The sequence below is a fragment of the Pan paniscus genome, chromosome 21 (genome assembly GCF_029289425.2).
Source record: "Pan paniscus chromosome 21, NHGRI_mPanPan1-v2.0_pri, whole genome shotgun sequence".
Classification (NCBI taxonomy): Eukaryota; Metazoa; Chordata; class Mammalia; order Primates; family Hominidae; genus Pan; species Pan paniscus.
The window spans coordinates 2,238,764-2,263,109 of NC_073270.2; the positions used below are offsets into that span (position 1 = coordinate 2,238,764).

General features: G+C 44.5%; 1 protein-coding gene across 1 annotated transcript; it reads left to right on the plus strand.

The window, feature by feature from the left end:
• The first annotated feature begins 1,800 nt into the window (after positions 1-1,800).
• Positions 1,801-13,973, plus strand: C21H20orf202 (chromosome 21 C20orf202 homolog). Its single transcript, XM_003821258.5, has 2 exons — positions 1,801-2,532; positions 5,761-13,973. Exons 1-2 carry the CDS (start codon positions 2,398-2,400, stop codon positions 5,992-5,994), a joined length of 369 nt encoding a protein of 122 aa, XP_003821306.1. The 5' UTR covers positions 1,801-2,397; the 3' UTR covers positions 5,995-13,973.
• The last annotated feature ends 10,373 nt before the right edge of the window (positions 13,974-24,346 follow it).

A 24,346-nucleotide genomic window follows, 5' to 3' on the forward strand; every position in this document is an offset into this window, starting at 1 on the left:
CTTCTTTTCAAAATACTTTTCTTTTGAGACAGGGTGGAGTGCAGTGGTGCAATCAAAGCTCACTACGGCCTCGACCTCTTGGGCTCAAGCAATCCTTCTGACTCAGCCTCCTGAGAAGCTGGTACTACAGGCACGTGCCACCACACCTGGCTAATTATTGTATTTTATTTTGTTTAGATAAGGGGTCTTGCTATGTTGCCCAGGCTGGTCTCAAACTCCTGGCCTCAAGCAGTCCTCCTGCATTGGCCTCTCAAAATGTTCGGATTACAGGTGTGAGCCACCATACCTGGCCTCAAAATACTTTTAATTATCTTCATCCGAAGTTCTTGGGGGAAGGGGGTGAATGGTGTCTGTTGACTCTCATTTATGGTGAATGGCTTCCTTGTGTGTTCTTATATGAGTTCATCTTCAGGGGAGCTCTATCTGAGGATATTTTGTGTAGCCAGATTGAGGGCAAGTTTCCCTAAACTGGGCTGAGTTTGCTTTGCCAGTCATTTCACATCTTTATCTGGGGTCACTATGCTAATTCTTGGTTTGGAGTTTCTAGTGCATGTGAATAGAATAAATTTATATATATACATTTGCAGTCTCAGTTCACTGCAACCTCCGCCTCCTGGGTTCAAGAAATTCTCCTGCTCCAGCCTCCTGAGTAGCTGGGATTACAGGCGTCCACAACCACACCCGGCTAATTTTTGTATTTTTAGTAGAGACGGGGTTTCACCATGTTTAGCCAGGCTGGTCTGGAACTCCTGGCCTCAGGTGATCCGCCCACCTCGGCCTCCCAAAGTGCTGGTATTACAGGCGTGAGCCATCACACCTGCCCAATAAATTTATATTTTAAAAGACCTATGTGAGAATAGATTCTACGTATTTTCATCGTAGCATTAATTTGATTGTTTGTTTCCAATGACTACTAGGATGTCAGCTCCAGGAAAGCAGGGCCTTTGTTTCTCTGATTTTGGTTGATAACCCCAGTGTCTAGAGCAGAACTCGGCACACAGTAGACATTCAATAAGTGTTTAGCGAAAGAGAGAATTGAATACCTGCTTCACAGTGGGATGATGTCAGTGGCATTTGAACCAGAGTAACTCCATCTTGAATAGGGGCTGGGTAAAATGAGGATGAGCCCCACTGGGCTGCATTCCCAGATGGTTAAGGCATTCTAAGTCACAGGATGAGATCAACACAAGATACAGGTCATAAAGACCTTGCTGATAAAACAATTGCAGTAAAGAAAGTGGCTAAATCTCACCAAAACCAAGATGGCCACAAGAGTGACCTCTGGTCGTCCCCACTGCTACACTCCCACCAGCACCATGACAGGTTACAGATGCGATGACAACATCAGGAAGTTACCCTATATGGTCTAAAAAGGGGAGACATGAATAATCTACCCCTTGTTTAGCAGATCATCAAAAAATAACCATAAAAATGGGCAACCAGCAGCCCTCAAGGCTGCTTTATCTATGGAGTAGCCATTCTTTTATTCCTTTACTTTCCTAATAAACTTGCTTTCATTTTACTGTATGGACTCCCCCTGAATTCTTTCTTGCATGAGATCCAAGAACCCTCCCTTGGGGTCTGGGTCGGGACCCCTTTCCTATAACAATGGGAAGAATAAATGGTGTGTCAGGACTGTGTTTGCCTGCAAGTAGCAGAGTGTTCCATTAGACATCGGGTCTGTTTTCTCAGATAGATGCTGTTGCCGAGTCAGGGGTGCAATGATTTCTAATGGCTCTGTGATTTTCTTGGGCTTTGTCTTATGGTCGCAGGACAGTTACCATAGCTCCAGACATCACATCCACATTCAAGGCAGAAGGAAAAGGGAGAAAGTAGGAGTAAAAGGGAAGCAGCAGTGACATTTTCCCTTTTGTTAGGAAGGTAAAAGTTTTTCTGGAAGCCTAACAGCAAATTGCTGCTTTGATCTCATTTGCCGGAAATGGGTCACATGGGGATTCCAGAAAAAAGGAAACTTGGAAAGTGAGCATTTCCTTTATCTAGACTCTATAGATAAGTAAATGAGGACAGGGACTTGGGACACCCGTGGAGGTATATGCCAAATGAGACATATACATACTTTATATGTAAAGCACAAAGCAAACCCTTAGAAAAGAGTGCCTATTTTCATAATAACCATATTGTTGCCATTTAAAGCTTTGCATTCTCTGTGATCCTGTTGGCATCACATATTCTTGGCTTCTGGAACAGCAGGCACCAAGGTACTCGGACCCATAATGGTCTCCCTCCCTTCCTCCTTGTTCTGTTCAGAGCACTAAAGCCCTTTAAAAAAAAAAAAAGCCAGGTTACATTTTTCAATGTGAGCTACTTCCTGCTCTCATTAACTCCATCTTCAGTGATTTGGCCAGAACCTGCTGCCAGTCTGAAAGAGTTGGGGGAATGTACAAGTCAAAGATCCCTCGGGCCCAGAACCAGGTCAGTGTCAAGGTCACTCCCAAGAACACTGAGATGAAAACAGCAGAAGAGCCCAGCCCGAGTCTTGGGCAGACCTTGGAGTGGCTGAGAAAGGAGCTGGTAAGGTTTTGCATTTCTTTTCCTTGATGCCCCGACTACATATTTTCCAAAGATCTCTGGTTTTCCTTCCCGGGTCCCTCCTGGGGCAGAGGCTGCAGGCTACGGTATGGACCCTGCAGTCTCCCCTCTGGGACCTACCACACAATGCACAATTGTGATCTCAGGTTCAGGGATAAGTAGGTCGTGGCCTATATGGGAGGTGCTGGGCGTGGTGCTGGCCAGACTGGCTTTAGAATGACACTGAGTCCTCCGTGTGTGCTGAGTCCTCTGTGTGGCTCTAGCAGGGGATTTATCTCTTTGAGCCTCAGTTTCCTTATCACAAAATGGGAATAACAATAGTACCAATATCGTATGGGGTATTGTAAGGATTCACCGAAGAGACGCTTGTAATCCTCTTAATGAATACTTGGCACCGTGGTGTTGGCTATTATAACCCTGACCCAGATGGACATGCGTACACCCAATGTCTTAGCCTGGGTCCCCTAGAAAGCAGAGGCTTGGACAAGGATTGAGAAACTAGCACTTTATTTGGAAGTACAAGCCAAGGGTGGTGATAGGGAGGAACATAGGGTGTGGCAGCAGAGGCCAATGCTATGCCAGGCAATTATGCCAGACATTGTATTACCAAGCAGCCTACGGCTTCAGAAGGTGCCTTAAGGAGGCCCAGTGGGTGTCTCAGCAGCTGAGATGCTCTGCAGGGGTTGAAGGAGGAACTGCACATTGGGGGAGAGAGAACGAGAGGAAATTCATCTGCCCAGCTCGTTCCTGTCTCTCATTTCCCATTGGCAAGGGCCTCCCCCATGGAGCACTAACTCTCCTGACCTGATGTTATGTTACTTGGTCCTGTGGTTGCTGCTCAGGAAGCCAGGCTTATGCCTTTCATTATGGTATTTTCTCCAAGTCCGAAAAAAGAGGGGTGCCCCCAAGCGTGTGGGGACACCAGCCAGGAGAGAGGAGGCAGCTCAGGGAACCTCAGAAGAGGTTTGTTTCTCAATATACACACCTCTCATCCCGGGGAGAGACAGACAGGATTGTCCGAAAATGACCTTTCTGGGTTGCCAGGCAACAGGCCAGCTGGGACCCAACCCTGTCATCACCCCAGAGGAAGGGCTGACCCAGTAGGGTTTGTCATGGGACCAGGGGATTCCAGCAGCAGGGACTGCAGCTTCCCACAGTCAGCAGGCACCCAGCACTGGGCAGCTGTCTTCCTTATGCTCCCTGAAACTGTGGGTGCCTGGATGCCTCATCACCACCTCCGTGCTGGGAACCCCACTGTGGTCTTGTAGGCGCATACCCAGAAATATGTGCAGGAGGAAAACCCTAAAATCGAGAAAACACAGAGTGAATGTTTTCTGAGGAATTAGGAAAAAATGGGCCCAGGAGCACTCGCTCTGCAGCCTGAGTCGTCCCAGTGTTCTGAGGGAGGCCAACGACACCTTTGCTTCACGTCTTTCCTTTTTTTTTTTTTTTTTTTGAGATGAAGCCTCACTCTGTCGCCCAGGCTGGAGTGTAGTGGCACGATCTCGGCTCACTACAACCTCCGCCTCCTGGGTTCAAGTGATTCCCCTGCCTCGGCCTCCCCAGTAGCTGGGATTACAGGCGCATGCCACCACGGCTGGCTAATTTTTTTGTATTTTTAGTAGAGACCGGGTTTCACCATGTTGGCCAGGCTGGTCTTGAACTCCTGACCTCAGGCAATCTGCCCACCTCGGCCTCTCAAAGTGCTGGGATTACAGGTGTGAGCCACTGGGCCTGGCCTCACATCTCTCTTTCTAGCTACATATTCTCTTGGCAGTGTTACTCATGCTTGAGTAGAGGATGCAGACTTGGTCTTCTTACTTGTAATCAGCTTGTCACAAAAATGAAAACACTATTTTTAGTGGGGAAATAATGTTCATAAGTATCTCTTGCAAAGAGAGACAGAGAAAGAGAGAGGCTGAGAATCTGTATATCTAACCATGTGTTGCCCCGACCAGCTTTGGAAGGAAAAACAGAAGCATTTGCAGTGGCTGCCTCTGGAGAAGGACGCTTGAGTTGAGGGATAAAGTGAGGTGGGTGGGAGAGACCTTTAAATATATGTCCTTTTGTAGCTTTTAAATTTTCTATCGTGTGTTAAGAATTACTTAGTCAGAAAATAGAATTTTAACATTTTTAAAGAGAAAGCGAACTTTGGGAGCTGAGTTGAGAGGATCGCGTGAGCCCAGGAGTCTGAGACCAGCCTGGGCAACATGGCAAGACATTGCCTCTACAAAAAACACAAAAAGTAGCCGGGCTTGGTGGTGTGCACCTGGAGTCCCAGCTACTCGGGAGGCTGAGGTGGGAGGATCAGTTGAACCCAGGAGCTCGAGGCTGCAGTGAGCCGTTATTGCACCACTGCACTCCAGCCTGGGCAACACAGTGAGACCCCGCCTCAAAAATAAATAAATAAATAAATAAACAGAAAGAAAAAGAGAGAAAATGTATGGGAAAAAATTCTCAGGAAAAAAATGGGAGAAAGCATGGAGACGGCTGAAGGTGACAGGAGAGTTCTGATGCAGCAGTTCTCAAACTTTTGGGTCTCAGGAACCCTTTATGCCCAAAAAAATTATTAAGGCCACCAAAAAGCTTTTGTTTATGGGAGTTATATATAACAATACTGACTGAATTAGAAGCCAAAGCTGAGACATTTTTAATATATTTACTAATGCATTCTAAAATAATAACAAATTCATAATATGTTAATAAAACATTACTTATTCAAAATAACTATATTTTTCAAAGCAAATATTTAGTGGGAAGAGTAGCCCCATTTTACATTGTTGCAAATTGCTTTAATGTCTGTCTTAATAGAACACAGCTGGATTCTCATAGCTGCTCCTGCATTCAACCTGTTGAGATATTACATGTCATTAGCTTCTGGAAAACTCCATGGTATGCTCATAAGAAAATGAAAGCAAAAAAAGGAAAATAACGTCTTAGCATTGTAACCAAAGTAGTTTTGACCTCGCTGACCCCTTGAAAGGATTTTCCCATGGGCAAATTCATTCAGTCCTCATGAAAGCCTTGAAAAGTAAGCAATTCGCTTTCTGCTTTGCAGAGCAAGAAACTGAGGCATTGGTGGATACGGCTTCTGTGAGGCTGTGCGAATCACAAGTGGGCTGGTCTCTGATGAGACAGCGAGGGAAGGGGCTTGATGGGGAAACACCCAGGGCTCCACGCATCCCCTCACAGGCTCCTTCTCTCTCCTAGTCTGAGATGCAGATTCAAGATCAGAGTCTCCTGCTCACACTGAGGCATCTTCACAGTGTCCTGGAGGAGCTGCGTGCGGACAGCGCCCACTGGGAGGACGCCAGGTCCAGCGGAGGGACATCCCCCATCAGAGCTCGAGCGGGCTCCGAAGGCAGGGGCTGCCAGCCGGTTTGCTCAAGGGGTCTGGCCCAGCTCCTCCGAGGGGAAGACAGCAGACGAAGCTCTCTCCCTTAACTGGACGGAGATGACACTGGGCTTTAACACTCTCCCCATTAGTCTAACCTTTCACTGTGATATTTCAGGGGCAGAGTGTTGGAATGGGAGTCAGAAAGCCAGGGCTCTGGGTTCATTTCTGCCCTCATCTGCTGTGCATCCCTGGATCTGTCACTCAGCTTCTCTGTGTCTCTGGTTCCTTTTCTGTCACTTGGGATTTCTTGGTGAGGCACACATAAGGTACTGGATGTGAACACACTTTTCGACTGAAAACACAAACGTGCTCTAGTGCTCTGGCAAGCACCATGGCAGTAACCCCATCCTTGGGAATTTTTCACAAGGCAATTGTTAAAACAAAGAACTAGATGTGCAGTAATGGCTACCAAGTGTTGCCATGGTGAAAATTCCAACCCCTGTGTAGTGACTTAGTGGCTGTTTTCTGTCTTCCCAGGAAGCCTTCCCATTCCCCTTCATCTGATAACATATTAGGCCCTGTAACCACCCTGGCCATAGGCATGGGTATATTACCAGGCCTGGCCAATGATATAATTATTCATGGTGGCCCTAAAAAGATGATTGGCCCAATGGATGGTCATGTGAACCAACAGAGCCAATCACCGACCTTCCCTGAGATTGCTACCTGGAAGCTCTTTCTATTACACTTAGGCTGAGGCTGCTGGTGGCCATGTTCCTACCAGGTAAAGAAGACCTGTCTGCAGTAGGAAGGAAAGAGGCTAATCTCCAAAGAGAAGTAGAGAGAGGGCCACACAACAGATGGACAGAGAGGAAGAGCGCTGGCTCTTTTTGGTCCCTGGTTTTAGGTCCTAGTTTTGTGAGTTACTCCTGCATTCTTTCCAGGGACCGAAGCCAGTCAATTTCACCCCCCAACACAGCCACACACATCAATTTGTTTTTGGTTAAGCTGATTTGAGCAGTTTCCCTCATTTGCAGCTAGAATGGTCTTGAGGAATATGATCCAGATGTTCAAAGAATCAAAGAGGAGAAATCAATATGAAAATGGCATTTCATTCAATGAGGGTTTGTGACAACAACCTCCGTAACAGCAGGAAACCAGGCTTGTGATACAGCAGAGACACTCAGTTGTGTGGGGTGCTGCAGTCATAACTGAAAAATTATATCTGCCTATAAGAAAGACTAAAACGGAAAAGGTGAAAATAAAAAAGTCATGGTGTTAAGAGGGTCTGATGATTGGTAGGCCTTTTTGTTTTTGAAAATCTACCTGTATGTTGCTAGAACATTGTCTTTATGGCTTTGAAAAAGTAAATCGATTCCATGTAGAGGCAGAGTGGACGGGGTGCATTATAAGTATAATGTGTGTAGTCAGATCAACCTGTGATTTTTGTATTTGATAATATAAATGATACCTGCTCTGTGATGCTGGAGCTGGGTCCCTGCAAAGCACCTTTTGGTGTTACCAGCTGCTCCCTGTTAGAGTTTGTTAGGCTTTGCCAATATACAGCGTGGAGTTAGACTACAAGTCTAGAGGAGAGAAAAGGGGCTTGCTCCTTCTCGTTTCCCTGTGGGCTTCCTGTTCCTGTGAGCATCTCCCAGCAATGTTTCTTCACAACAGGCAGCAATTCCTTCATGAAGCACCAGACTTCTCCAGGATCCAGGTTCCAGACTCCTGGGGCCCCTTCCAGGAGCTCAGAGACATCAGCTTCAGATGCCAGTCCCTCCTCCCCTGAAGTGTGGGTCCCTGCCTTACCTACCTGGCCCTTTCCTGAGCTCAGAGACACCAGCCCCAGCTGAGCTGAGTTCCTTTCTCAGATAGCTGAATTTAAGCTCCAGGGAATTCCTCCTCTAAGTTTTAAAGTTTGATAGTTTCTGCCTCTTTTCTTTGTTCCCTCAGCCCTGGAAATGGCAGATGCTTGCTGCAATTCCTACCTTAGAAAGTTCTTTTTATAACCTTTCAGTCACCCAGTTAACAATTTTACACCTAGTTAGCAATTCTTTATGTTAAATTTTCTGTGTTAAAATAACTGGTGTGGTTTCTGTCTCCTACCTGTCCCAGACTGACACAGCTTTTTGCTATTATTACCAATTGCCACTGTAACCATTCTTGGTTACACTGGAAAGGCTAATGAATGGCACCTTATTATTGCTGCATGGTTATGTTCTGATTTGTGAAACTATGACTATTACAAATGGACAAGCTGATTAGCCACTATTATCTTGAGAGACATCTGCCTGGCCATGCAAAGTAGAAATGACATTGCTCTCCCATGCCCGATGCTAATCACTAGCACCCTCTGCCTCTCCCTGATTTCCACATTTGGGCCCAAAGACCAAAAACCCCTGCTAACCCCTCCATCTCCAATCTGGGAAGATAGACCTAGAGCTCCAGAACCTGCCCTTCTGGTGGGATATTTGTTGTTCTCCAAGACCCTACATTTGGAACCAACGTTCACTTCCTGATCCTAGGTCAGAGAAAGCCAAAGCTGAGCCCAGATGCTGGACAAGGAGTTGGGATGGAAATTACATCTTCAGCGTTGGTCCTAGAGGTCTGGGTTGGAAATCATGGCCATGCAGGACAGTGAGCACCAGAGGGAGCATGTGGATCATGGTCTCAGGAAAATCCAGGGTTTTCTCTGCTAAGGCAGCAAAAACAGGACTGCACACCTCAGCCTAGCATCCAGGATGAGGAGAGGAGGGGACAGAGATGGAAAAAGGATTCATGAGGTCAGAAGCTAAAAATTTAGGAGCAAGAACAGTTCAACATGTGAAACCTAGAGTGGGTCAGGGCAGGCAAGGCAGGGCTTACTTACACTGTGACTGATTAGAAATGATCTAATCTCTCACACCTTTACATGAGAGCCAGCTTCCAGTCCTGGGTCAGCTGTGACACCTTACAGAGCCCATGTGTTGTGGTGTATATTGATGTGTAACAAACTGCCTCCAAACTTAAACACAGGAATCCCTTTATTATTGCAACAGCCGTTTATTATTGTTGTAAATTATGTTTCCCATAGTTCTGGGCTCAGCTGAGCGGTTCTTGGCTTTGGGTCTCTCCAATGATTGCAGTCAGGTGGTGGCTGCAGCTCGCTTTATCTCAAAGGCTTATTTGTTGCCCTCTGGCAGGTGATGCTGGCCTCAGCTGAGGCTGTAAGATGGAATGCCTATACCTGACCCTCCAGGTGGCTGGGCTTCCTCACAGCATTGTGTCAAGGGTTGGGCTTTACTTTCCAGTCTTTCTGCATCTTTTCAGGTCCACTCCCACTGCTAAAGATTTTACTCTCCTGCTATTTCTTTAAGTCGCAGTTTATAGAGAGGGAATCTGATTGGTCAGCTTAACTTTTGACACCTGGACATATCATAGGTTATTGGTATAAAGAAGGTTTACTTTTGTCTTCCACTTCTCCTCCTTCTTCTTCCGTCTCTTCTCCCTCTTTCTCCTCTTCCTCTTCATTATCATCGTCGTCATCATGATCATCATACATAGGTAATTAAAAGGGAGGACTTTGACATCAGGCTGCCTAGGTTTGAATACCAGATCTGCATCTTATCAGCTCTCTAACCTTGGGCATATAGCATAACTTTTCTGTGCTTCAGTTTGTTCTTCTATAAAGTGGGGATAATAACAGAAATTACCTCATAGGACTATTGAGCAAATGCAATGAGTCAACATGTTCCTGGAACATAAGCAGTGCTCAGTAAATCTTAGCAATTATTATTAATAATGACAGCTACCATTTTATTTTATTTTACTTTAAGTTCTGGGATACAAGTACAGAACATGTAGGTTTGTTACATATGTATACATGTGCCATGGTGGTGTACTGCACCTATCAACCCGTCATCTCGGTTTTAAGCCCTGCGTGCATTAGTTATTTGTCCTAATACTCTCCCTCCCCTTGCCCCCCACCCCTGACTGGCTCTGGTGTATGTTGTTCCCCTCCCCTGTGTCCATGTGTTCTCATTGTTCAACTCCCAGTTATGAATGAGAACATGCAGTGTTTGGTTTTCTGTTCCTGTGTTAGTTTGCTGAGGATGATGGCTTCTAGCTTCATCCATGTCCCTGCAAAGAACATGATCTCATTTGATTTTATGGTTGCATAGCACTCCACTGTGTATATGTACCACATTTTCTTTATTGTGCATTTGGGTTGGTTCCATTGACGTGCATTTGGGTTGGTTCCATGTCTTTGCTATTGTAAATAGTGCCGCAATGGACAGCTACCTTTTTTTTTTTTGAGATGGAGTTTCGCTGTTGTTGCCCAGGCTGGTGTGCAATGGCATAATCTCAGCTCACCGCAACCTCCACCTCCCGTGTTTAAGCGATTCTCCTGCCTCTGCCTCCCAGGTAGCTGGGATTACAGGCGTGTGCCACCACGCCCAGCTGATTTTGTATTTTTAGTAGAGACGGGGTTTCTCCATGTTGGTCAGACTGGTTTCGAATTCCTGACTGCAGGTGATCCGCCTGCCTTGGCCTCCCAAAGTGCTGGGATTACAGGCCTGAGCCACTGCGCCTGGCCAACAGCTACCATTTTTAAAGTCAGGATAGTTTAGTGATCGTAAGTACAGCCTGGAGCCTCACTGCCTGTGTCCAAATCCCAGCTCTACAATATACTGATTGTGTGCCCTTGAGCAAGTCATTAAACTCTCTATGCCTTGATTTTATCATCTGTAGAATGGGGATAATAGTATTGCCTATCTCCTGGGGTTTTTGTGAGGAATAGATGAGTTAATACATGGAAAACACAACCGTGCTTGTCATCTAACAACAACTATGTGTCATGTAAGCTATTCATTATCATTATCAATCTTCTGCCCTAAATACCAGCACCACACACGACGCTGTAAAGATCTTAGTGCACTGAACACACTCAACATCTCTGCAAGGGTGATATTAAATCTCCACTTTATGGATGAAGGAACTGAAGTTTAGTGGAGCTAAGTTGCCCCCCCAAAAAGCACAATGAGTAAATGGCAGCAGTGGCATTGAATCTCAGGCCTATCTTCTGTCTAAGCAGGGCTCTTACTATGATATGATGTTGCTCTTCTGATCAGCCACAGTGGGGAAGGGGTGCCATGAAGAGAGGAAGCAGTGATGTCAGGCTCATAGGATCCCTGCTCCCTCCTTCTGGCAGGGTCTGGGGCAAGACAGTCTCTAATGTGTGTGAAGTCAACTCTAGGACAACACCTCTGTTATCTCTCCAGTAAGTAGGCAGACACAGAATCTGGTGATCCCAGTAATGCACATCCATCCCTGCTCCCAGCATATCTTGAGGCCCAGTTCTCTCCTGTCTCTGCCACCCTGCTTTGTTTTGCCCAAACCCTCCCCAGGTCATGGGGACAGCTCCTGTTTCACTGGGCTGAGGTCAGTTTCACTGGATCAAAATCAAGGTGTTGGCCAGACTGTACTCCCTGCTGACTCTAAGAGAGAATTCCTTCCTTGCCTCTTCCAGTTTCTCGTGGCTGCTGGCAGTCCTTGACTTAGGCTGCATAACTTCAGTTTCTGTCTCTGTCTTCTCATAGCCTTTTGCTCTGTGAGTGTTAAATCTCCCTCTGTCTACCTCTTATAAGGAATCACATGATTGCATTTAGGGCCCACCTGGATAACCCAGGATAATCTCCGCATGTCAAGATTCTTAACTTAATCACATCTCTAAAGACTTTCACCTGCCTTTCTTTCCATATAAGGTAACATATAAGGATTAGGACGCGGAGAGGGAATTTCCCTCTCATTCCTTCTGGAAAGCATTCTCTGGCCAATGTGCAGGGCTAAGAAGAATCTCACATAGCTGCAGATTACCCTGGTCGCTGTCAGAAGAACTTATGTTTGTTGAACACCTACAACGCACAGGCATTGTAACAGACCTGACCAGTGAGTACGTGTTAATATTTCCATTCGACAGCGGAGAAAACTGTGACCCAAGGAAGCAAAAGCAGGACAGTTGCAAACAGATGAAACTGAAGGTTCAAAGTTGGGCTGCTGACAAACGTGTTTAGATTTCGTACGCGCGCCATCGAGGACTAGGGTAATTAGGCTGTGTGTGGGCGCCACCTAGTGTCCATACAGAGCAATTCTTCCGTGAATCAGCCCGTTCCGGGTTGCAGGACTGGCTCACTCTCAGCTTTCCCGTTGTGGCGCATCTTACTGGGAGGGCCATGGACCGAGAGGCTTTCTGGCCCCAGAGATCTGCGTTTGAACTTTAGCTCTGCCGTTGACAGAGTGATCTGGGGCCTCCTTCTCTGATCCTTCACTTATCCTTAACTCTAAAGTAAAAATGACACCTCTCAGAGCTGTGGAGAGGATGTTGGAAAGTGCTTTGTAACAAACTGGGAATAACTGGAGAGAATGGAAAGAAACATTGTCTGCAGTTGACACAGTGATCTGGGGCCTCCTTCTCTGATCCTTCACTTAACTCTAAAGTAAAAATGACACCTCTCAGAGATGTGGAGAGGATGTTGGAAAGTGCTTTGTAACAAACTGGGAATAACTGGAGAGAATGGAAAGAAACATTGTCTGCAGTTGACACAGTGATCTGGGGCCTCCTTCTCTGATCCTTCACTTCTCCTTAACTCTAAAGTAAAAATGACACCTCTCAGAGCTGTGGAGAGGATGTTGGAAAGTGCTTTGTAACAAACTGGGAATAACTGGAGAGAATGGAAAGAAACATTGTCTGCAGTTGACCAGGCTTGGATTCATTTTAAAAAATACTTAATCTGCACCTGCTGTGTGTCAGGCACTGTTCTGGATGTGGGAATGTCGCAACAAATAAAACAGACAAAATTTATGTTTTTGTGTAGTTAATAGTCCAGCATTCCAGTTTTTGAGTCATTCATTCATTCATTTACAATATGTTTCTGGCACTCCTGTGTGCAGCACTTTCCCAAGCAATGGGCACAGAGGGTATCTAATATGGCTGGAACCCAGGAAGCCAGGGGAACAGGATGGAGCAAGTCCAGATTTGTGGGGCCTGAAGTTTATACGATTTAGGGTATCAATCATATACCCTAAGAGAAAGAATGCAAAGTCAGAAATACAGAATTAGGCTAGAAAGAGTTTTTTCTTTTATAATGAGAGATGAAATAAACTTTAGCTGGCAAAAATCACAAAATAAAATCTAGAAAAGTAGCACAATATTAACTGCATGATACGGCTCTATAATAATTTTTCTCTACATTTTTTTCTGTAACTTCTTTGATCATCTAGTCATGATAACAATTTTATTATTTTATTTTCTTCAAAGAGACTGTGGAAATAATTCAGTCTCTCCTCTACAAGATTAATTTTTTTTGTGTGGGTACTTTAAACAATTTAAACATTGTAAAAATGCCATGTATATTTTTAGGATTATTGTCAATTTTGGGGAAGCCTCTATGTTCCTCTTATATATAAGCTGTAAGCCTTCTTGTAAAGTGACTAATTTTAAATGGTATTTGAGTGGATGGTACATTAGCCAATTTATTGTTGCTGTCCCTATTGTAGGGGTGTATTAGGAGTTTTACATTTTCTTCCTGTATGTCAGTGTTTCATGTTAAATAATTGAGAAATTAAAACTTTCCCAATGTATTTATATGATTCACTCCTTTTAATTACTTAGATTATCAAACAATCTAAGTCTATTAATTACTTTTGTTGCCAGAAAAGGGGGTCTTGATCCAGACCCCAAGAGAGGGTTCTTGGATCTCACACGGGAAGGAATTCAAGGAGAGTCGCAGAGGGCACTGAGAAGAAGTAGTTTTAGTGAAAGCTACTCGGTTACAGAGCAGGGCATCCTCAGAAAGCAAGAGGAGAAATACCTCATCTCTAAGTTTTTCTTACAGAGGGGACTTATCTATGTAAAGGCTAAGATATGTCTACATGCTGGTGGACTAACAGCATGACAAAATTTAGCGCTTTGTTGATTTAAGGAAAGTTATCCTTGGCATTTTAATGTATACGTGTAACCCTGGCTCTCCTATGCTCCTGTTTCCCTGACACTTTGGTTTGAAATGTATCTATTTCTCTTAATGAATCACTACTTTTGTTATGATCTGCAGGCTAGTTCATCTGTAAACACCTGACATCGCGAAGGCAGAGATGGCCAAAGAAGACATGAGCCAATACAAGGAGATCATAAACATGCAGCTTCACACATGGATGTACTAGCTGTTTACAGCACTGCCGCATGTTTGTGCTCTATGAACACGAGACTCTGATATCTTCTAGTTTGCGCAATTCCTATTAGAAATGAAGAAAAAATGTGCAGTGCATTTATAATTGCACATGTTGTGTTGTCAGATAGATTTCAGGTAGACAGATAGACAGGAAAGAACTTCTGCTTTAACTGGGCTTTGATGAGAATTAAATCCTCTGCTTATAGTTTAATATGTCTGATGATTGGAAGAATTCTCGATAGACTAGTTTCTGACTCTGTATGTTTCAAATTTTGTTTCTTATCCAATACATATGTACTCCTGATGCTATGCATTAAAACGATTTATGGCCCTGTACCTTCATGTCACAGTGCAGGATGAGTCAGCATGGTGGGCGTAGATGTGTTCCTGGAAGCCATTCCTAACTAAGATAGATAGCAATGACTTGACAATAGATCGAAGTGACTGTCAACCACATAAATTGATCCCTCTGAACCTGTATTAAATGTACATGTAACTCAGCTCTGCGTCAGCCACACCCCTCAGCTACTCCATTGCCACCCACACAGTGTGACAGACAGAGAGTTAAAGTGGAAAGAGACATCCATCTTCAAAGATTACGGTAAAATATCTTATTTTCGAAAACTTAACAAAAACACACACCCATAGGAAAATACTGCTGTGCTTCTCCCAGGGCTTTGGAGGAGGCCTTGCAAGTGAGGGTCCTGAAACTGAAGATTCCTAATTGTTAAGGTAAATCCACCCACGTGAAATGAAGCCAGAATTACAAGTAAGGGGGAGACCATGTAGGGCCCTGTAGTTGTTAGGAGGAAGTTTGAGTGTTATTCTAAGAACAGCAGGAAGGCTTAAAAGGCTTTAAAAGGGAAACCCGCTGGTTGTGGGCGGAGGATTACCTAGGTGCCGAGGCAAGAGACTGAAGGCACAAACTATTTCAGTATAATAAAGAAAATAGTCAGAATAAGAATAGTCATAATACAAATTAGACATAGAGATGATCATGAACAATTACCAATCATTATTATAAACATTATTAATCATTAGCTTTTAATATTACTCTTTGCTGCATTACTAATATAACCTAGGAATAACCAGTGGGTATAGGGTCAGGTGCTGAAGGGACATTGTGAGAAGTGACCTAGAAGGCAAGAGGTGAGCCTTCTGTCATGCCCGCTTAAGGGCCGCTTGAGGGCTCCTTGGTCAAGTGGTAACGCCAGTGTCTAGGAAGGCACCCATTACTTAGCAGACCGTGAAAGGGAGTCTCCTTTCCTTGGAGGAGTCAGGGAACACTCTGCTTCACCTGCTGCTTGTGGAAGGCTGGATATTATCCAGGCCGGCCCACAGTCATCCGGAGGCCTAAACCCCTCCCTGTGGTGCTGTGCTTCAATGGCCACGCTCCTTGTCCACTTTCATGCATCTCCCACACTCCTGGTTCCTCTTTGAAGTTCATAGTAGATAGCAGTAGAATAAATAGTAAAAGTCTTAAAGTCTTTGATCTTTCTTAGTGCAGAGAAGAAAACGCTGACTTATGCTGCCTTCTCTCTCTGCTTTGACTACCTAAAAGGGAAGGGCAGAGCTCCCTATCCTGTAATCACGTGACTTCCTTCACCTTGTCAATCACTCAGAAGATTCACTCTTCTAATACGGTGGCGCCAAGATGGCTGAATAGGAACAGCTCCAGTCTGCAGCTCCCAGCGTGAGCGATGCAAAAGACGGGTGATTTCTGCATTTCCAACTGAGGTACTGGGTTCATCTCACTGGGGCTTGCCAGACAAGTGGGTGCAGCCCATGGAGCAGGGCGGGGCATTGCCTCACCTGGGAAGCACAAGGGGTTGGAGAATTCCCTTTCCTAGCAAAAGGAAGCCGTGACAGACAGCACCTGGAAAATTGGGACACTCCCACCCTAATACTGCGCCTTTCCAACGGCCTTAGCAAACTGCACACTGGGAGATTATATCCCGCGGCTGGCTCCGAGGGTCCCACACCCATGGAGCCTTGCTCACTGCTAGCACAACAGTCTGAGATCAAACTGCAAGGTGGCAGCGAGGCTGGGGGAGGGGCGTCTGCCATTGCTGAGGCTTGAGTAGGTAAACAAAGCGGCCAGGAAGCTTGAACTGAGTGGAGCCCACTGCAGCTCAAGGAGGCCTGCCTGCCTCTGTAGACTCCACCTCTAGGGGCAGGGCACAGCTGAACAAAAGGCAGCAGAAACTTCTGCAGACTTAAACATCCTTGTCTGACAACTTTAAAGAGAATAGTGGTTCTCCCAGCACGGAGTTTGCGATCTGAGAACGGACAGACTGCCTCCTCAAGTGAGTCCCTGACCGCCCAGTAGCCTAACTGGGAGGCACCCCCCCAGTATGGGGGCAACTGACACCTCGTAAGACCGGGTGCCCCTCTGAGCTGAAGCTTCCAGAGGAAGGATTAGGCAGCAACATTTGCTGTTCTGCAGCCTCCGCTGGTGATACCCAGGCAAACAGGGTCTGGAGTGGACCTCCAGCAAACTCCAACAGACCTGCAGCTGAGGGTCCTGACTGTTAGAAGGAAAACTAACAAACAGAAAAGACATCCACACCAAAACCCCACCTGTACGTCACCATCATTAAAGACCAAAGGTAGATAAAACCACAAAGATGGGGAGAAACCAGAGCAGAAAAGCTGAAAATTCTAAAAATCAGAGCGCCTCTTCTCCTCCAAAAGAACACAGCTCCTCGCCAGCAATGGAACAAAGCTGGACGGAGAATGACTTTGACGAGTCAAGAGAAGAAGGCTGCAGATGATCGGTAATAAGAAACTTCTCCAAGCTAAAGGAGGATGTTCGAACCCATCGCAAGGAAGCTAAAAACCTTGAAAAAAGAGTAGACGAATGGCTAACTACAATAAACAGTGTAGAGAAGTCCTTAAATGAACTGATGGAGCTGAAAACTGTGGCATGAGAACTACGTGACACATACACAAGCTTCAGTAGCCGATTTGATCAAATGGAAGAAAGGGTATCAGTGATTGAAGATCAAATGAATGAAATGAAGCGAGAAGAGAAGTTTAGAGAAAAGAGTAAAAAGAAATGAACAAAGCCTCCAAGAAATGTGGGACTACGTGAAAAGACCAAATCTACATCTGATTGGTGTACCTGAAAGTGACGGGGAGAATGGAACCACGTTGGAAAACACTCTTCAGGATATCATCCAGGAGAACTTCCCCAACCTAGCAAGGCAGGCCAACATTCAAATTCAGGAAATACAGAGAACGCCACAAAGATACTCCTCGAGAAGAGCAACTCCAAGACACATAATTGTCAGATTCACCAAAGTTGAAATGAAGGAAAAAATGTTAAGGGCAGCCAGAGAGAAAGGTCAGGTTACCCACAAAGGGAAGCCCATCAGACTAACAGCTGATCTCTCAGCAGAAACTCTACAAGCCAGAAGAGAGTGGGGGCCAATATTCAACATTCTTAAAGAAAACAATTTTCAACCCAGAATTTCATATCCAGCCAAACTAAGCTTCATAAGTGATGGAGAAATAAAATACTTCGCAGACAAACAAATGCTGAGAGATTTTCTCACCACCAGGCCTGCCTTACAAGAGCTCCTGAAGGAAGCACTAAACATGGAAAGGAACAACCGGTACCAGCCACTGCAAAAACATGACAAATTGTAAAGACCATCGACACCAGGAAGAAACTGCATGAACTAATGAGCAAAATAACCAGCTAACATCATAATGACAGGATCGAATTCACACATAACAATATTAACCTTAAATGTAAATGGGCTAAATGCTCCAATTAAAAGACACAGACTGGCAAATTAGATAAAGAGTCAAGACCCATCAGTGTGCTGTATTCAGGAGACCCATCTCACGTACAGAGACACACATAGGCTCAAAATAAAGGGATGGAGGAAGATCTACCAAGCAAATGGAAAACAAAAAAAAGCAGAGGCTGCAATCCTAGTCTCTGATAAAACAGACTTTAAACCAACAAAGATCAAAAGAGACAAAGAAGGCCATTACATAATGGTAAAGGGATCAATTCAACAAGAAGAGCTAACTATTCTAAATATATATGCACCCAATACAGGAGCACCCAGATTCATAAAGCTAGTCCTGAGAGACCTACAAAGAGACTTAGACTCCCACACAATAATAATGGGAGACTTTAACACCCTACTGTCAACGTTAGACAGATCAGCGAGACAGATAGTTAATAAGGACATCCAGGAATTGAACTCAGCTCTGCACCAAGCGGACCTAATAGACATCTACAGAACTCTCCACCCCAAAACAACAGAATATACATTCTTCTCAGCACCACATCACACTTATTCCAAAATTGACCACATAGTTGGAAGTAAAGCACTCCTCAGCAAATGTAAAAGAACAGAAATTATAACGAACTGTCTCTCAGACCACAGGGCAATCAAACTAGAACTCAGGATTAAGAAACTCACTCAAAACTGCTCAACTACATGGAAACTGAACAACCTGCTCCTGAATGACTACTGGGTACATAACAAAATGAAGGCAGAAATAAAGATGTCCTTTGAAACCAATGAGAACAAAGACACAACATACCAGAATCTGTGGGACATATTTAAAGCAGTGTGTAGAGGGAAATGTATAGCACTAAATGCCCACAAGAGAAAGCAGGAGAGATCTAAAATTGACACCCTAACATCACAATTAAAAGAACTAGAGAAGCAAGAGCAAACACATTCAAAAGCTAGCAGAAGTCAAGAAATAACTAAGATCAGAGCAGAACTGAAGGAGATAGAGACACTAAAAACCCTTCAAAAAATCAATGAATCCCGGTTTTTTAAAAAGATCAACAAAATTGATAGACTGCTAGCAAGACTAATAAAGAAGAAAAGAGAGAAGAATCAAATAGATGCAATAAAAAATGATAAAGGGGATATCACCACCACTCCCACAGAAATACAAACTACCATCAGAGAATACTATAAACACCTCTATGCAAATAAACTAGAAAATCTAGAAGAAATGGATAAATTCCTGGACACATACACCCTCCCAAGACTAAACCAGGAAGAAGTTGAATCCCTGAATAGACCAATAACAGGTTCTGAAATTGAGGCAGTAATTAATAGCCTACCAACCAAAAAAAGTCCAGGACCAGACGGATTCACAGCCGAATTCTACCAGAGGTACAAAGAGGAGCTGGTTCCATTCCTTCTGAAACTATTCCAATCAATAGAAAAAGAGGGAATCCTCCCTAATTCATTTTATGAGGTCAACATCATCCTGATACCAAAGCCTGGCAGAGACACAACAAAAAAAAGAGAATTTTAGACTAATATCCCTGATGAACATCGATGCAAAAATCCTCAATAAAATATTGGCAAACCGAATCCAGCAGCACATCAAAAAGCTTATCCACCATGATCAAGTTGGCTTCATCCCAGAGATGCAAGGCTGGTTCAACATATGCAAATCAATAAATGTAATCCATCATATAAACAGAACAAAAGACAAAAACCACATGATTATCTCAATAGATGCAGAAAAGGCCTTTGACAAAATTCAACAGCACTTCATGCTAAAAACTCTCAATAAACTAGGTATTGATGGGACATATCTCAAAATAATAAGAACTATTTATGACAAACCCACAATATAATACTGAATGGGCAAAAACTGGAAGCATTCCCTTTGAAAACTGGCACAAGACAGGGATGCCCTCTCTCACCACTCCTAGTCAACATAGTGTTGGAAGTTCTTGCCAGGGCAATCAGGCAAGAGAAAGAAATAAAGGGTATTCAATTAGGAAAAGAGGAAGTCAAATTGTCCCTGTTTGCAGATGACATGATTGTATATTTAGAAAACCCCATCATCTCAGCCCAAAACCTCCTTAAGCTGATAAGCAACTTCAGCAAAGTCTCAGAATACAAAATCAACGTGCGAAAATCACAAACATTCCTATACACCAATAACAGACAAACAGAGAGCCAAATCATGAGTGAACTCCCATTCACAATTGCTTCAAAGAGAATAAAATACCTAGGAATCCAACTTACAAGGGATGTGAAGGACCTCTTCAAGGAGAACTACAAACCACTGCTCAGCAAAATAAAAGAGGACACAAACAAATGAAACATTCCATGCTTATGGATAGGAAGAATCAATATTGTGAAAATGGCCACACTGCCCAAGGTAATTTATAGATTCAATGCCTTCCCCATCAAGCTACCAATGACTTTCTTTCTTTCTTTTTCTTTCTTTCTCTTTCTTTCTTTCTTTCTTCTTTCTTTCTTTCTTTTTCTTTCTCTTTCTTTCTTTCCTTCCTTCCTTCCTTCCTTCTTTCTTTCTTTCTTTTTCTTTTTTTGATGGAGTCTCACTCTGTTGCCCAGGCTGGAGTGCAGTGGCGCCATCTCAGTTCACTGCAAGCTCCGCCTCCTGGGTTCACACCATTCTCCTGCCTCAGCCTCCCGAGTAGCTGGGACTACAGGCGCCCGCCACCATGCCTGGCTAATTTTTTGTATTTTTAATAAAGACAGGGTTTCACCACGTTAGCCAGGATGGTCTCAATCTCCTGACCTTGTGATCCACCCGCTTCGGCCTCCCAAAGTGCTGGGATTACAGGTGTGAGCCACTGCGCCCAGACTGACTTTCTTCACAGAATTGGAAAAAACTACTTTAAAGTTCACATGGAACCAAAAAAGAGCCCATATTGCCAAGACAATCCTAAGCCAAAAGAACAAAGCTGGAGGCGTCACGCTACCTAACTTCAAACTATACTACAAGGCTACAGTAACCAAAACAGCATGGTACTGGTACCAAAACAGAGATATAGACCAATGGAACAGAACAGAGCCCTCAGAAATAATACCACACATCTACAACCATCTCATCTTTGACAAACCTGACAAAAACAAGAAATGAGGAAAGGATTCCCTATTTAATAAATGGTGCTGGGAAAACTGGCTAGCCATATGTAGAAAGCTGAAACTGGATCCCTTCCTTACACTTTATACAAAAATCAGTTCAAGATGGATTAAAGACTTAAATGTTAGACCTAAAACCATAAAAACCCTAGAAGAAAACCTAGGCAATACCATTCAGGACATAGGCATGGACAAGGACTTCATGACTAAAACACCAAAAGCAATGGCAACAAAAGCCAAAATTGACAAATGGGATCTAATTAAACTAAAGAGCTTCTGCACAGCAAAAGAAACTACCATCAGAGTGAACAGGCAACCTACAGAATGAGAAAAAATTTTTACAATCTACCCATTTGACAAAGGGCTAATATCCAGAATCTACAAAGAACTTAAACAAATTTACAAGAAAAAATCAAACAACCCCATCAAAAAGTGGGCGAAGGATATGAACAGACACTTCTCAAAAGAAGACATTTGTGCAGCCAACAGACACATGAAAAAATGCTCATCATCACTGGCCATCAGAGAAATGCAAATCAAAACCGCAATGAGATACCATCTCACACCAGTTAGAATGGCCATCATTAAAAAGTCAGAAAACAACAGGTGCTAGAGAGGATGTGGAGAAAAGAACGCTTTTACACTGTTGGTGGGACTGTAAACTAGTTCAACCATTGTGGAAGACAGTATGGCAATTCCTCAGGGATCTAGAACTAGAAATACCATTTGATCCAGCCATACCATTACTGGGCATACACCCAAAGGATTATAAATCATGCTGCTATAAAGACACATGCACACATATGTTTATTGCGGCACTATTCACAATAGCAAAGACTTGGAACCAACCCAAATGTCCATCAATGATAGACTGGATTAAGAAAATGTGGTACATATACACCATGGAATACTATGCAGCCATAAAAAGAAGAGTTCATGTCCTTTATAGGGACTTGGATGAAGCTGGAAACCATCATTCTGAGCAAACTATCGCAAGGACAGAAAACCAAACACCGCATGTTCTCACTCATAGGTGGGAATTGAACAATGAGAACACATGGACACAGGGTAGGGAACATCACACACCGGGGCCTGCTGGGGGGTGGGGGGAGGGGGGAGGGATAGCATTAGGAGATATACCTAATGTAGGCTGGGCGAGGTGGCTCACGCCTGTAATCCCAGCACTTTGGGAGGCCGAGGCCGGCGGATCACCTGAGGTCAGGAGTTCAAGACCAGCCTGACCAACAGGGAGAAACCCCGTCTCTATTTAAAAAAACCACACAAAATTAGGTGGGCGTCATGGCACATGCCTGTAATCCCAGCTACTCCGGAGGCTGAGGTAGGAGAATGGCTTGAACCCAGGAGGCAGAGGTTGCTGTGAGCTGAGATTGCACCATTGCACTCCAGCCTGGGCAACAAGAGCAAAACTCCATCTCAAAAAAAAAGGAGATATACCTAATGTAAATGACAAGTTGATGGGTGCAGCACACCAACATGGCACATACATACTTACGTAACAAACCTGCACGTTGTGCACATGTACCCTAGAACTTAAAGTAAAATTAAAAAAAAAAAAGAAGAAGATTCACCCTTCTTACCCTGACCCCTTGTCTTGTATGCAATAAATATCAGCAAGCCCAGCCATTCGGGGCCACTACCAGTCTCCGCATCTTGATGGTAGTGGTCGCCCGGGCCCAACTGTTTTCTCTTTATCTCTTTGTCTTGTGTCTTTATTTATTACAATCTCTCGTCTCCACACACGGGGAGAACACCCGCTAAGCCCTGTAGGGCTGGACCCTAGAGCTGGTAATAGGATTTGATCTGTATTTTGAGACAGAGTCTCTCTGTTGCCCAGGCTGGAGTGCAGGGGCGCAAACTTGGCTCACTGCAATCTCTGCCTCCTCGGTTCAAGCGATTTTCCTGCCTCAACCTCCCGAGTAGCTGGGATTACAGGCACCCACCACCACTTCCGGCTAATTTTTGTATTTTTAGTGGAGACGGGGTTTCGCCGTGTTGGCCAGGCTGGTCTGGAACTCCTGGCCTCAGGTGATCCGCCTGCCTTGGCCTCCCAAAGTGCTGGGATTACAGGCGTGAGCCACCACACCTGGCCATGATCTATATTTTTCAAAGACCCCTCTGGCTTCAGTGTAGAGCAGCAGTCTCCAACCTATTTGGCACCAGGGACCAGTTTTGCGGAAGACAATTATTCCACGAGCCGGGTGGGCGGGGGGTCATGAGATTCTCGTGAGGAGCGGGCAACCTAGATCCCTCGCATGCGCAGTTCACAATAGGTTTCGTGCTCCTGTGAGAATCTAATGCCGCGGCTGATGTGACAGGAGGCGAAGCTCAGGCGGTGAGGCTCCCTCGCCCACTGTTCACCTCCTGCTGTGCGGCCCTGTTCCCACCCGGGGTTGGGAACCCCTGGTGTAGAGAATGGGCTTTAGGGAGGTGAGTGACAGGAAGGAGACCGCTCAGGAGGTTGGAGCTTTTCCAGGAGAGAGGTGGCTTAGACTAGGGTGGAGTCGGTGGAGATCTTGAGAAGGGATAGATTAAAGTCATATTTGAAGGTGGAGTGATGGACTTGCTGATGGGCTGGCATTAAAGTAGACATGAGGGTGGCACCAAGGGTGTCTCCCAGACATCCTCTTGAATGGTTGCCGTGACATCATTTCCTGAGGTCGGAAATTGGGAGCTAAACTTCAATTTGAATTCAATTTGAATCCTGTCTCTACAATTCCCAACCACATGACCCTAGACAGGTTGCTATTTTTTCTCCAGCCCTTTCCTTATTCAAAAGGGGGAAAACCAGTAACTACTTTTGTGAGATTGTTTGAAGAGTAAATGAGACAACCCATGAAAATGCCCAGCCAGGAGCCTGAAGCTTATCAATAACCTTATATTGGATGCCATTGCCGCTCCAAGATTTATTAGTATTTACTATCAAACTCAAGAGAGGAAACCAGCCTTGCATCCTGATGCTCTTGCAGGATTTTTCTCAGGTTCTAGCACTTGGCCTTGACTACGGAGAACTGTGATATTCCAGGCTGGAAAATATTTGCTGTCTCCAAAGGGCAGGTCAATGTGAATAATCTTTTTAATAATAACAATAATAATAATAGCTCATATTTGTAGAGCACTTATTATTGCTTGGCTCTTTTCATGGTTCATTTTATTTATTTCTTACAATACCCTACGGCGCGAGTACTTTTATTATTTTCACTTTACAGATGAGAAAATCTGAGGTTCAAGGGATTAAAGAGCTTCTCCAGTGACCTCCAGCTAGTAAGTGGAAGAGAAGAGACTGGACTGCATCATAGGGATGTTCAGAGATCAGCCAGAAAGATCACCTTTCACAA

Excerpts from the sequence above, each read along its gene's own strand:
- C21H20orf202 (XM_003821258.5), top strand. The coding sequence starts at position 2,398 with ATGTACAAGTCAAAGATCCCTCGGGCCCAGAACCAGGTCAGTGTCAAG. Across the intron at positions 2,533-5,760 it reads AGTGGCTGAGAAAGGAGCTG|TCTGAGATGCAGATTCAAGA; the intron begins GTAAGGTTTTGC and ends TCTCTCTCCTAG.